The sequence below is a fragment of the Heteronotia binoei genome, chromosome 1 (genome assembly GCF_032191835.1).
Source record: "Heteronotia binoei isolate CCM8104 ecotype False Entrance Well chromosome 1, APGP_CSIRO_Hbin_v1, whole genome shotgun sequence".
Lineage (NCBI taxonomy): Eukaryota > Metazoa > Chordata > Lepidosauria > Squamata > Gekkonidae > Heteronotia > Heteronotia binoei.
In genome coordinates this window covers 239,027,868-239,041,396 of record NC_083223.1, presented here as the reverse complement: position 1 = coordinate 239,041,396, position 13,529 = coordinate 239,027,868, and the positions used below count along the sequence as shown (strand labels likewise).

Genomic DNA, 13,529 nt, shown 5'->3' with positions numbered 1-13,529 from the left:
ATTTCAATTGAATCCACCATTGATTTTGTTTTATATTCATTATCATGTGCCAGTTATATTTTTATGATCATGTAATGGACATCTTAGGCTATTTTAGTATTAAAATCTGTATTATTTTTTTGTGTAATCTACTAGTCTTTCCTTTAAAGAGGCACCTAGAATGCTGTAACAGCTATGATAGGTAAACAGGAAGTTCAGACGCAATCTGCTGCTTACCTAAGGACATTTGCCACTTACTTCAAGTGAGCAGACCGGTGGAAAATTAGCTGATCTTCTTCGTGGTCTCTGTGCATCACACTGATGGGATATAGGCGCCCGCGCCGATCTCGATCGGTATTCTTGAAAGCTGCGGATTTCCGCGCCCAGGACCCAGTGCGCATGCGCAGAAGCCTCACCACACATGCTCACAGGGACCGGAGCGGACATCCCGCCAGTTCTCTTCTGACCGCCGCTTGGATCAGTCGATCTTCCGCACGGTCGGTAGAAATCCTTTCTTGGAAGTTGCGTTAACCTACTATTTTTATAGGACTTAGATTGGACTTTAGTTATTGTCTTAGTACTTCGGGGTTTTTGTGCGGAGAAGGTGAGCTCTCCTTCCGGGGTTTTTTTCCCCCTCAGTTTTCCTTTCTCGCCTTTTCCCCCCCTCCCCCCCCCCTCATTTTTCCATCTCCCCGTATGGAAAAGCGGTGGGGATTTTTCAAAAGGTGTGCGAACTGTGGGAGCAAAATCGCCCCTCCAGACGGGCACGCTCTTTGCCTCTTTTGTCTCGGAGAAACCCACATCCCGGACGCGTGTGCACACTGCGCGAAGTTTTCCCGCCAGACTAAGAAGAATCGGGCAGGTCGCTTGGCAGCAGCGCTGATGGAAAAAGCGCTATCGCCGAAAAAGATGTCAGCGGCAGTACAGAAGCCGTCGTCATCGGAGTCGGACGGTACCGACAAAAACCCTTCCGACGTCGATCGCCCCACAAAACCGGGCTCGACATCTAAGTCGGACTCCTCCACTCCTGCAAAACGGCTAAGGGAGGAGAAGGGATCCCACTCGGAAGCGAAGAAAAAGAAGAAGTCCGACAAGCATAGGTCGGCTGCAACTTCGCTCCCGACGTCACCATCGGAGTCGGCAGCAAGGGTACCCCCTCTGAAGCTCTTCGCTGCACCACGCCGCCGACTAAGCCCTCCGGTGCTGGCCTCGATGTCCACACAAATCGCCATCTCTTCGAACTCTGATCGCGATTTAGACCTGACCCAACGATCTGGGACGGAAGACAGTCCGCCCGAGATTCATACGGTGGATGATACCGCTCGGTCCCGAACATCGCTCCGAGACCCATCGATCAGCCCCAAGCGTCAACGATCCCGCAGCCCAATCAGGGAACGTTCCACCACACCTTGGCGTGGAAGCCCTGGACGCGATGACTCGCAAAGCCCTCGTAGGGGCCATGACAGCAGCCCTCGGCATCGTCACGGATCCCGAGAGTGGGAGGACAGATCCCTCCATAGAGAGCGTTCGCCTCTTCGGAAGCCACTGCCACCAATGTCCTGGGACCAGAGACAGTGGCAATACCTATACGGGTCTTGCCCGATGCCGTCGATGTTTCCGTGGTTCCCCCCAAGACAACTAGACTGGGACCAGCAATCTGAAGCCTCCGGCAGATCCCGCACTTCGTACCGGGCTCCAAAGCATGCACCATCAGCGTCGATGTCGAAGCCACCGGTCACTACGTCTCCCAAGAGACCACGCGCTCGAAGTTCGGAACAAGTGAAGACTCCAGAGTCACCGAAGGCTCCAGAGACCCCCAAGCATTCCTCCGAACGCTCGGAATCGAGGGAGGGCTCCCCTGGATCAGAGGAGGGCTCGCTCCAAGAAGAACAGGGCGTCTCCTCCCCGGATGAACCATCGCCATCGAACAAAGTGGGCGAAGAACAGCCTATATCCCCGTCGGAAGACCTAAAATCCTATGGGGACCTAGTGAAACGGATGGCCCAAACCCTGTCGCTACCGACGATACAACCTAAGCCTGTAGTGACCGATAACGTTTTCGACGTCGTCCAACTCAACACTTCAACAGCTGTTGCTCTACCTCTAACGACGGTTATGCTCCACACTGCAAAATCGTCATGGGACAAACCGGCGTCGACCCCGATAAGCTCCCGCAGACTGGACCACATGTATAGGGTCCAGGAGACCACGGCAGAGTTTCTGTTCAACCACCCTAAACCCAACTCAGTGGTGGTGGCCTCATCTTCGAGGGCAAGAAAGACACACGCTTCTCCCCCTGACAAAGAAGGAAAGAAGCTCGACAATCTGGGCAGACGGTTTTATACCGCCGGCTCACTCGGAGTGAAGGTCGCAGATTATGGGGCATGCATGGGGCGATATCAGTATGCCCTATGGGAACAGCTGTCCAGCCTACCAGACCTCTCCGAGCAAACCAAACAGCAAATGAAAAGAATCCAGAGAGAAGGCATAGCATTGGCTAAGCAACAGATTAACTCAGGTGACATCTCTGCAAAAACCCTCACTTCAGCAATCACTCTGCGACGCCACTCTTGGCTAAGATCGACAGCACTCCAACCAGACACCCAATCTTATGTGGAGGATCTCCCTTTTGATGGAAACGGCTTATTCAGCTCAAATACAGATTCTGTATTGCAAGAGATGGATAAAAGTATCTGGACATCACGAAATCTAGGCGTTCCCATCTCCTCCAGATCCCAAGGCAAACGCACCTGGAGTAAACCGTGGAACAAGAAACCGTTCCCAAAACAATCCACAGAACAACAATGGAGACCCAAAGGTTCTACAACCTATTCAAAACCTCCGTACAATCCAAAGGCAAAGTACTCACCAACTGCGACCCAGACTCCCAGGCAGAAGGGGAGCAGGCCATCTAAACAGGGCCTTTGACTGCCTTTCCCCCTGTTTTTCCCCTCCCCCTGGGGACCAGTACCCTATCAGGCTTCTCCCCTATTTTCAAGCATGGTCCGCCATTACCACGGACAAATGGGTTCTAGCGATAATCCGGCTGGGTTATCAAATCGAATTCCAGAAAAACCCTACGATTCCTACCGTCGTTCGCACCACAGCGTCCCCCACTTTACAGGAAGAGGTTCAATCCCTCCTCCAGAAAGATGCAATTGAATTGGTCCCAGACAGCCAAGTGGGTCAAGGGTTCTACTCCCGATACTTTACCATCCCCAAGAGGGACGGAGGACTTCGACCCATCATGGACCTTCAAGGTCTGAATCATTTCATCCCACACCAAAAATTCAGAATGATCTCCCTGCCACACATCCTACCCCTATTCAACCAAGGGGATTGGATGACCACCCTAGACCTGCAGGACGCCTACTTTCACATAACGATACACCAGGCTCACAGGAAGTTCCTCAGGTTCTCCATAGGGAATACCCATTACCAGTACAAGGCCCTACCCTTCGGCCTCTCCACGGCACCGAGAGTGTCTACAAAGACCATGGTGGTAGTGGCTGCGCATCTAAGGCTTCAAGGGATTACTATATTTCCCTATATAGACGATTGGCTGGTAGTGGCCAATTCCAGGCCCCTGTTGTTACAACAAATAGACATCACCCTAACCCTCTTATGAAACTTAGGCTTGCAAGTCAACCTAAAGAAATCTGCACTGCAGCCCTCCCAAAGGGTGCAATTCATAGGGGCCATCTTGGACTCACAAGTTTGCAGGGCATTCCTCCCAATGCAGAGGGTGGAAGACATCACGTCATTGATACAGGTATTTCTGACAAGCCCTACAGTCACCACGGTCCAAGTCCAACACCTTCTGGGCCTGATGGCAGCGACCACAGCAGTTCTACGATTTGCCAGATTCCACATGCGTATACTGCAACTGTGGTTTCTACGAATCTTCAACTGTCAAACAGACCCTCCGTCGCACAAGCTCACTGTTCCAAGAGCAGTACTGCTGACCCTATCTTGGTGGCAAGAGAAGGAGAATCTTCTCCAGGGGGCTCCATTCCACAGACAGACCCCGACCTTGACCATAACAACAGATGCATCCCTTTGGGGGTGGGGAGTACACCTGAACGACATGTGTGTGGGGGGCAGATGGCCTCCAGACCTTCTGCGCTACCACATAAACTTTCTGGAGTTATTGGCGATACATCATGCCATTCTCTCGTTTCGACCCTTGATCGCAGAAAGGACAATAGCGGTCTTGACAGACAACACCACAGCTCTAGCTTACGTGAACAGACAGGGGGGCACAGTCTCGAGGAAGTTATGCCTCCTAGCACTGAGAATTTGGGAAATCTGCAGAGAATCAGACACAACCCTAATTGCCACCCATTTACCTGGCAATCTGAATGCCTGTGCAGATTACCTCAGTCGGGGAGGAGCCACACTCCACGAGTGGGAAATCAACTGGATATTCCTGCAGCCAGTCTTTCAGAAATGGGGCGCGCCGGATGTGGATGTTTCTGCTACACGCAGTACCTCGAAATGCAGAACTTTTTGTTGCAGAGGGGGTGCAGACCCGAGGTCATTGGGAGATGGACTCCTGATCTCCTGGAAGCACAGACACGTATACCTCTTCCCACCAATCCCTCTGATTACGAGGGCTGTTCACAAGGTCCACCTCGAACGCCCCAGAGGGATCCTCATCACGCCATGGTGGCCCAGACAGCAATGGTTCTCCCCAGTACTGAAGCTATCTCAGGGAATATTTCATCAGTTCCCGATGAGCCAGGACTTGCTACTGTCACACGGGGGTCGAGTGATTCACCATGACGTGCCTCACTTGAAGCTCACCGCTTGGAATCTGGGGTGACGCGTCTGTCGGACAGAGCTAGGCAGGTCATGCTAAATAGCAGAAAATCTTCCACTAGGAAGTCTTATGAATATAAGTGGACAAGGTTTGCCCAATTTGTGTCCGGGACGGGCACGGAACCTAAAACAGCGGGTCTCCCGCTATTCTTGGACTTCCTACTCTCACTGCTTGATAAGGGTCTAACTGTATCCTCAGTGAGGGTCTATTTAGCAGCGATATCAGCTCATCATGAACAGCCCGAGGGCCATTCAGTGTTTTCACACCCCGACACCAAACGGTTCCTCAGAGGTCTTGTGAGATTGTATCCAGCAGTACGAGACCCAGCACCGGCCTGGGACCTTCCAGGAGTGCTGAATGCCCTAACAGGGAGACCCTTTGAGCCCATGGCAACATGTTCCCTACAACTGCTATCATGGAAGACAGCCTTCTTAGTAGCCATTACATCCGCTCGCAGAGTAGGAGAACTGGCAGCGCTACGCTGTGATGACCCGTACCTGAAATTCAGTGCTGAAGGGGTGTGGTTACGACCTGATGTGACCTTTCTTCCGAAAGTAACCTCCGCATTCCACTTGAACTCAGAAATATGCCTACCCATATACTTCCCTAATCCGGGTACGAACTTGGAACGGAAGCTCCACACACTGGATGTGAAAAGGGCATTTTCTTTCTACTTACACAGAGTAAGGCCGGGTCGCAAGGACCCTAGACTCTTCATCTCTTACTCCCCGACGTTGCAAGGCATCAGAGTCTCGTCACAACGTATCTCCAAATGGATAACCGAGACGATCAGACTATGTTACTTGCTGAATAAAAAACCCCTGCCGAGACAGATCAGGGCGCATTCGACTAGAGCCCTAGCAGCTTCGGCGGCCTTCATGAGAGGGGTGCCTTTGAGAGACATTTGTGACGCTGCTACGTGGTCCTCCTCGCATACGTTTGTGAAACACTATGCATTGGACCTGAACTGGCGTAGGCGTTCATCAGTGGGCCGTGCTGTGCTTCAAGAGGCTTCTCGCTGATGGACCGTTGCACCCTCCTCCAGGTAGGACTCTGGCTTGCTAGTCTCCCATCAGTGTGATGCACAGAGACCACGAAGAAGATAAACAGGTTTCCTACCTGTAACTGATGATCTTCGAGTGGTCATCTGTGCAGTCACACTACCCGCCCTCCTTCCCCTCCGCTGCCGGTCCATCTCTAAGGGCTTACGCAGCGGTCAGAAGGAACTGGCGGGATGTCCGCTCCGGTCCCTGTGAGCATGCGTGGTGGGGCTTCTGTGCATGCGCACTGGGTCCTGGGCGCGGAAATCCGCAGCTTTCAAGAATACCGATCGAGATCGGCGCGGGCGCCTATATCCCATCAGTGTGACTGCACAGATGACCACTCGAAGATCATCAGTTACAGGTAGGAAACCTGTTTTGATAAAGAGCTGGAAGTACCTTACAAGGCACTTGAAGGTCTTGGGTCAGCTGTACTTAGAATGACTGTGTGCTGAAATGAAATGGCCTCAGGTTTCATAAGAACATAAGAGAAGCCATGTTAGATCAGGCCAACGGCCCATCCAGTCGAACACTCTGTGTCACACAGTGGCCCAAAAAAAAATTATATACACACACACACACTGTGGCTAATAGCCACTGATGGACCTCTGCTCCATATTTTTATCTAACCCCCTCTTGAAGGTGGCTATGCTTGTGGCCGCCACCACCTCCTGTGGCAGTGAATTCCACATGTTAATCACCCTTTGGGTGAAGAAGTACTTCCTTTTATCTGTTTTAACCTGTCTGCTCAGCAATTTCATCGAATGCCCACAAGTTCTTGTATTGTGAGAAAGGGAGAAAAGTTCTTCTTTCTCTACTTTCTCCATCCCATGCATTAGCTTGTAAACCGCTATCATGTCACCCCACAGTCGACATTTCTCCAAGCTAAAAAGCCCCAAGCATTTCAACCTTTCTTCATAGGGAAAGTGTTCCAACCCTTTAATCATTCTAGTTGCCCTTTTCTGGACTTTCTCCAATGCTATAATATCCTTTTGAGGTGCAGCGACCAGAACTGCACACAGTACTTCAACCAGAGCTTCTCTTAATTTATAAAATGTCAGGCAATGGAACAGTTTTTCTGGCAAATCATAAGAAACTCTTGTCTTTGACATATTTTAAGAGATTACTGGAATATGCATGCACATTTTATTTGTGTCCTGGTTACCTTGCCATTGCTCCAGCTCTTCATGGTTCAGAAGTAAGTTAACCATGGTTTGCCACCATATGAATAAACCTACTTAGAGATTACTGACATATTCTTCTGTGGCAAGCCATAGTTGCCATTGTGTCTGATTCATAAATTGTAGGTTGAATCCAACCAGCATTTCCAATGGTGGAAAAAAAGGATGTGTCCCCTTTGACCACCAAAAAATACGATGAGTCTCATGAGACTTGCAGGGACAAAAGCCAGGTGCAACGAGGGCTTGTAGCATGGAGAAGGATTAAGGGAAACTGAGTGAAAAATCTGGCTCTATCCAGCTCTGTGACTGTGCTTTTCCTTGAAGACCAATATTATAAGTAGTGGTTTGACCTTTATTTGGAATGCAGGTTTGCAGCGAGAACAGCAGACAGTAGTTTGTGGTTCATATGTAATGGCAAAGTATGGCTCATACATGAGGTGGAAAACCATGATTTGCTGTTATAGCTGTGTCATTCCATAGCTGCCTATTTTTTTCAGGTTTGTTCAAAAGTATGAAGAATGCATATAGAGTTCAAGGTAGCAGCTGCATTAACTGTTTTCTTTTGACTTCAATTTTTTTAAAGGTATTTCTTGTACTTGTCCAGGGAACCAGCTTAATTCAGCGACTTATGTGTGTTGCTTATACATATGACAACTTGGCGCCTAGGTACAATAACCTTTTTTTAATATCTTTGGTAAGATTTATAGTATATATATTTGCATTAAAGCATCATAGTGAACTTGATGAATTTCAGAAAGGAATAAGATGTTTCTTTAAAAAGTATAGTAGAAGCTGTTATTTTTTTCTAGATTTGCCTGTAAATTATTGTAGATCAGTATTTTGTGAACTTGGCTTCTCACCCACATGAAAGAAGAAAAGCATCCTACTATGCAAGCATTCTTGTTTTCAAGAGTGCAGCGGGGCTGCGGGGAGGAACCTAGTTGTATTCTGGAACACATACAATGTGTTGGGCAGCCTGGAGTCTATCAGCATAGCCCTAATCTGTTGTGGATGTCTGGCCATACTGGCTGCTGAAGTTACTGCAAGCTGGTCTGCCCCCCCCCTTTGGAACCACACCGTCCGCGCAGAAACGGGCTGGTAGTTCACAATACCCCCTCACCCTAGGCACACAGCCTTGCTGAATCCCTTTCTCCATGTAGGAGTAGGCTGCACATGAGGAAATAGCATTCTGCACCAGGCCGCAAACACTCATGAAGAGGGGGCAATGTGGCTTTCCACCCAGAAATTTTACCAGGACTAGTTGTGTCTTAGTGGCCTCTGTTCCTTGACATTCCCTCTTATCTTCCCCTTTTCCCTATCATTTAGCAGGCCTAAGCATATAACGACGTCTTAATGCAATAGTTTCTGGTTTTTAGTCTAATGTGTACTGGTTTTGTTGCACTAAGGATTTTTAGGAAGGGAGCACAAATCTCTTTAAACAGTATTTCACTAACATACTAGAGTGAGTGAGGGAATATATATTTTGAGCAAACCACTTTTCAGAATATAGTTGTTTAGCAGTACGTATTTTTGTATCAAGATCTAATTGACCTGTTTTGTTTTGTTTTTCCTGAACAGGGTGTTGAAAGCTCAAGCTGATCATAGGTCAAGACATGAAGGTTAGTGATAGACTGGAGACTCAGTTGTGGAAATTGATTACTTGATTTCTCTGACATTGTATTTCATATTATCTTGAATATTAGGCTTTATGTCAAAAAAGGTAACCACTATGGGAAGATGTATTGTAAACTTTTCTGGGAAGGGAAGAGCCTTTATTTTATTTAGTGCATGGAGAAAAACAAAATGTAAAGCTGTGAAGAAGTGCTGGAGTGGCATGCAGGCTAGCTTTAGGAAGGAGGCAAAAGCATCCCTGTCAGAGAGCATCCTTTTCTGACCATCTTCATTGAGGAAAAGCTTAAATGGTTGAATAGTGCTGCCATTTTCAGTAAGTCTTACTGAACTAAATTTGACTGGTAGTGTTGGGGGAAGACTTCTCAAGATATTTGAACAGTTTTACAAGCTTTACAATCTTTGTTCAGTTTAAGAAAGATGACTGTGCAAAAGTCCTATAGGAAAGTACTTTCACTTTACTCTTTAAATCCAGCCTAGCTCTTGATCTTGAAATAAAACCCAGTGGGGGGTGTTATGCATGACTTCTGTGTTACATTGTATGCTTTGATCTTCCCTTAGTTACTCACTATTCAATGTGGCTCTTGGTGAGCTGGGCACACTGCTGCTCTTTAGTGAAATCCAGCCTGGCAGATAGTGATAACTTGCACGACTGGCTAAAGAAACTTACACTTCTTATTCCAGAGGTAGGTTTTAAAAAAACATTCCATGTGTCAAATTTAAGTACTTCAACTATTTCAAATAGTTTGGTTTTTCAGGATGGGTTTTTATCCTTAATTACTGTAAACCCATTCAAATGCCTTTCTTCCTAAATTGCACTTTTGGTCTTATCTTTAAACACATTTTCAGAAACAATGATATTTTGCCTGAATTCTTCAAAGATTTGTCTTTACAGTTATTTAGATTTAGGGCAACAGAAACTATAATAGACCTGATAAAGGCAGTATATAAATATGCTAGAGGAAAATAAAATTGCCTTTCATTTACATCAGTTCCATTTTACTCTTTTCACTTCAGACAGCAGTCCGTCATGAATCCTGCAATGGTTTATACAAACTATCATTATCTGGTTTGGATGGGGGAGAATCAATAAACAGATCTTTTCTGCTGCTGGCTGCCTCAACATTGCTGAAGTTTTTGCCTGATGCTCAGGCACTGAAACCTATCAAGGTAAACAAATAAAAAACATTTGTGTAACTGTTTAAAGAGAGAGAGAGGGAAAAGAACACTTTGAAATTAAATTTCCGTTGACCCACAATTCTTAAATTGGGAGTCTTCCTTCTGTAAGGTGGGGCAAGTAGTTTCTTAGATGAGATACAAGATTTTTTTCTGAACACTTTTCCAAGTCTCCAGATTGTTTATGCATCTTCATTTGAACATATATTAAGGATTGCATCAGTTGAATAACAAAAAAAAAGCGACACCTATACTTTGCTCTGTGCTCTGCCTTTGCAGCTTCCTGTGTGCTGTTGATTCTTGTTTGGCTCACATGCTGGCAAAGTGTCATAGGTCAGTGTTGGGAGGAAATTGTTACAGTGGATCCATCCAGCTTTTTTCGCATGAACTTACTTCATCTTTTCCTGTGCTGTAGTTTTCGTCCCACATGACTTTTGTCCATGTGCACATCCTATAATTTTCAGCATACCTTTTTTTGTAGTCAGAGGGGACTCTCTCCTCTCTTTTGGACCAGTAAAGAAGCTGGTTGGATCCAGCCCACTGACTACGTCTTGTACTCTGCCCTCACTCTCGCACTGAGCCTATGTGGGGTGTAAGCATATGCTTTCTTTTCATCCTTCTTAGAAGTGACGAATCGGGAAAAGTATCTCAGATTATAAAGCAAAGTTTGAGTTGTTGATGCTGCTCATGTAAGTGCATAATATGACTAAGAAAAAATAATTTCATGTTCATTTTGTGTTGGTGGAGGAGTGTCCTGTCCAGGTTGTTCCTCATGCTTGGTGTTCCACAAGTAGAACCATGCAAGTGTAGTAGGCAGGTAATAGGTGGAGGGGCACTTATCACAAACCTGGGTGGAGAGAGGCACAGAAAGAAGCACCTATGAAAGGTTACCAGTTCTCCAAAAGCTCAACAGGGAGATGTGCAGAGGTCTTTACAAAGGATACACTTACTTGTGCCTGGAAAAAAGAGGGTGGAAAACTAATTTCCATTCCATCAGAAATTTAGCCCTTTTCTGATATGCATGTTGTATGAATATGGTTGTGAAAAAAATAAAAATTTCTTTTCTCAGATAGAAGATTATGAAGAAGAACCTATCTTACAGCCTGGCTGTAAGGAATATTTCTGGTTGCTGTGCAAACTAATAGATAACATACATGTAAAAGATGCTAGTCAGGTAAGGTATAATTGAGCTTTGCTGCAAAGGGTGTTTGGGTGTTTTGTTTTGAATAAAGTGATCATTATGTTCATTTTAATCACTGATTTGGGCAGAGATAATCTCTGGTGGGGCTGCACTCAAGCTGAAATGTAACTGCTCTTTAGGCATAAGAGTGAAAGTTGGGGTTGGGCTGCCCCAAATTTAACTACATTTAAACAAAACCTGTGCTGTTAAAAAAAAAAAGTGATGCGATTTGGTTCCTCTGGATATGAGCCATTTATCACTTCACATCTGATGGTAGAGTTTCTTGATGGTGTATTTATTTCTTCTGTTTATATCCCGCTTTCCCCCACTATTGGGGGCTCAGAGCAGGTCACAACATATAAAGAATTAATTATAATAAACTTAAAACATAACAGGGATTGTTAGTGTATTGTTGCTCAAGGAGTGTAACGCTCTTTGGGGGTTATACCTGGAGAGGTGGTCCTCTGAGAAGTTTTTGAAAGCAGGCTTTTCAAAGCCATCTGAGGCTCATTCTGTGCCAAAGAAATTCCCCCTTGCCTTTTCTTGGTAGTAGAGAAAAGAGAAGGATGTTTTGTTTTGTCTTTTCTTGCTTTAGGTTTCACAGAGGTTTAATAACTAGAAATTTTGCTGCTCTTTGAATCTTTTCAAGGCTTTAAGGATACTGGCATGAAAAATGGGTGGGAACTCTAATCTCCACCCACTCTTGAGGGCAAAGACTAAAAGTTTATTGTCCACAGCTTAACAGCAAACAAGGAGAATTTGAAAAATCTCATAGTCTACATCTAGGTTCCCTGCTAAAGGACTAGAGTAGCTTGATCCCTCTCCCCCCCCCCCAATTTCTGTCAAAATTCAGTCCATTTGGGAGGTTTTGTTTTCATCATAATGGTTTTTGAAGTCTTATCTCTTTTTCTTTTAGCTAATATGTTTTTTTGTATACCTGGAGAAGCCCCCTGGGTCAAAAGAGGGCCCTGCTTTCGCTGATTGATGGACTGTGCTAAGTGTACATTAGATAATTACATTGCAAATAACTTCAGTGAAGTTATTATATCAGAAAAACACATACTAGCTTTTCTAACCCCCATAGCTGTATCAATCATTTGAGGCATATTGACAGTCTGGAAAAAACAATTGTGTTTAATTGTGTTCAAGTTCTGAAAATCCTCCCTGTGGTTACCTGGGGCATATCACTATGTACAGGCTTGCTGCCAAATGGGAAAATATGAATCTGCCTTTGAAAAAGCTAAGAGAGTGAACATAAGAAATCACAAGAGTTAGAAAACACATTTGTAGCATACATCACCCCATTCATGTTAGGGAAGGCAGCAGTTCTAAAGATCATCATTGTTCAAAAGAAATGGGCAGCAAATCAACAAGGCATGCCTAGGAATTTGGATATACCTGAAAAAAGCATTCTGGATACTAGCCTATAGCTTTATTTTAAACAAAACAGAATTTTGAGTATCTATTTTGATACTAAAATTGTACATATTTATTGGATGTGCAATCTGAGTTTACATATTTTCATTCTGTACTCTCATACTGTGATGCTCAGTTCCTTTCATATAACAGTTGCATTCATGTGTTCATTTTTAAATTAGACAACATTGGTGGATTTAGATGCCTTAGCAAGACATTTGGCCGACTGTATTCGAAGGTAAGCTTTTAAATTGTATTAATTTACTTAAAACTGGGGTGGGGGTGGGGTGTTTTTTGCATTGTTGACCCAAGAGAAGACTGACTTACAGAAGTTGATAGATATGCTGTTTGTGTTTTGTAGCAGAGAAATTCTTGACCATCAAGATGGTAACATAGAAGATGATGGCCTTACCGGTCTTCTGCGTCTCGCAACAAGTGTTGTCAAGCACAAACCACCTTTTAAATTTTCCCGCGAAGGACAGGTAACTATCAGGGACCTGAAAAAGGACCAGACAGAGAATCTTGACACCTTGTCTTGCATGAATATTCAGTTTGTATTTCTCTTACAAATGCTTTACTTTTGAGAGACTTATTCAGATGCTGTGTTTGAAGATACCTGAGTAGATTAACATTGGGTCTGTTTGACAACTTGTTTTTACGTAGGTAGAATTGTAAGAAAATACATGTATTAAAACCTATACACTGCCAGTAGTAGTAGTAGTTTTAAAGGACATAAATTGGATCTGCTTCACCCCTTTTAAAATAAAATGAAGGAAATGACCACTACTGTCATGGTTTAGACATTCAGGGGAAAGCCCCCTACACAGTGAGGCATGAGCCTAAGCCTGAATAAATGGTATCTTGTTGTGAGCAGGGTTTTACAGCCCTTTCAGGATGAGGACTTATAGATATCAAGTCAACAGTGCTTGCATTGTTTGTCTTGGATATGTTTTTAAAACTGCTGGCAGAAGTGTAGGGCAACAGTGACCAAAACCTTGAAATGAATCTGACAGAACATGCTTTAGCGCTCATTGCAAAGCCAATTAAGGTGACGGAGATAACAATGAAGTCTCTGCCATAATAGCCTCAGCATCCAGTGCTGCTGT

The 13,529-nt window shown here is 45.2% G+C and overlaps 1 protein-coding gene across 1 annotated transcript in view; it reads left to right on the top strand.

The window, feature by feature from the left end:
• Positions 1-13,529, top strand: part of USP34 (ubiquitin specific peptidase 34) — a 169,166-nt gene that overhangs the window by 105,336 nt on the left and 50,301 nt on the right. Inside the window, exons 35-41 of the mRNA XM_060249781.1 lie at positions 7,606-7,688; positions 8,601-8,641; positions 9,213-9,337; positions 9,669-9,821; positions 10,897-11,001; positions 12,606-12,661; positions 12,785-12,905. Coding sequence (XP_060105764.1) covers positions 7,606-7,688; positions 8,601-8,641; positions 9,213-9,337; positions 9,669-9,821; positions 10,897-11,001; positions 12,606-12,661; positions 12,785-12,905 — 684 coding nt within the window. The remainder of the gene's footprint in view (positions 1-7,605; positions 7,689-8,600; positions 8,642-9,212; positions 9,338-9,668; positions 9,822-10,896; positions 11,002-12,605; positions 12,662-12,784; positions 12,906-13,529) is intronic.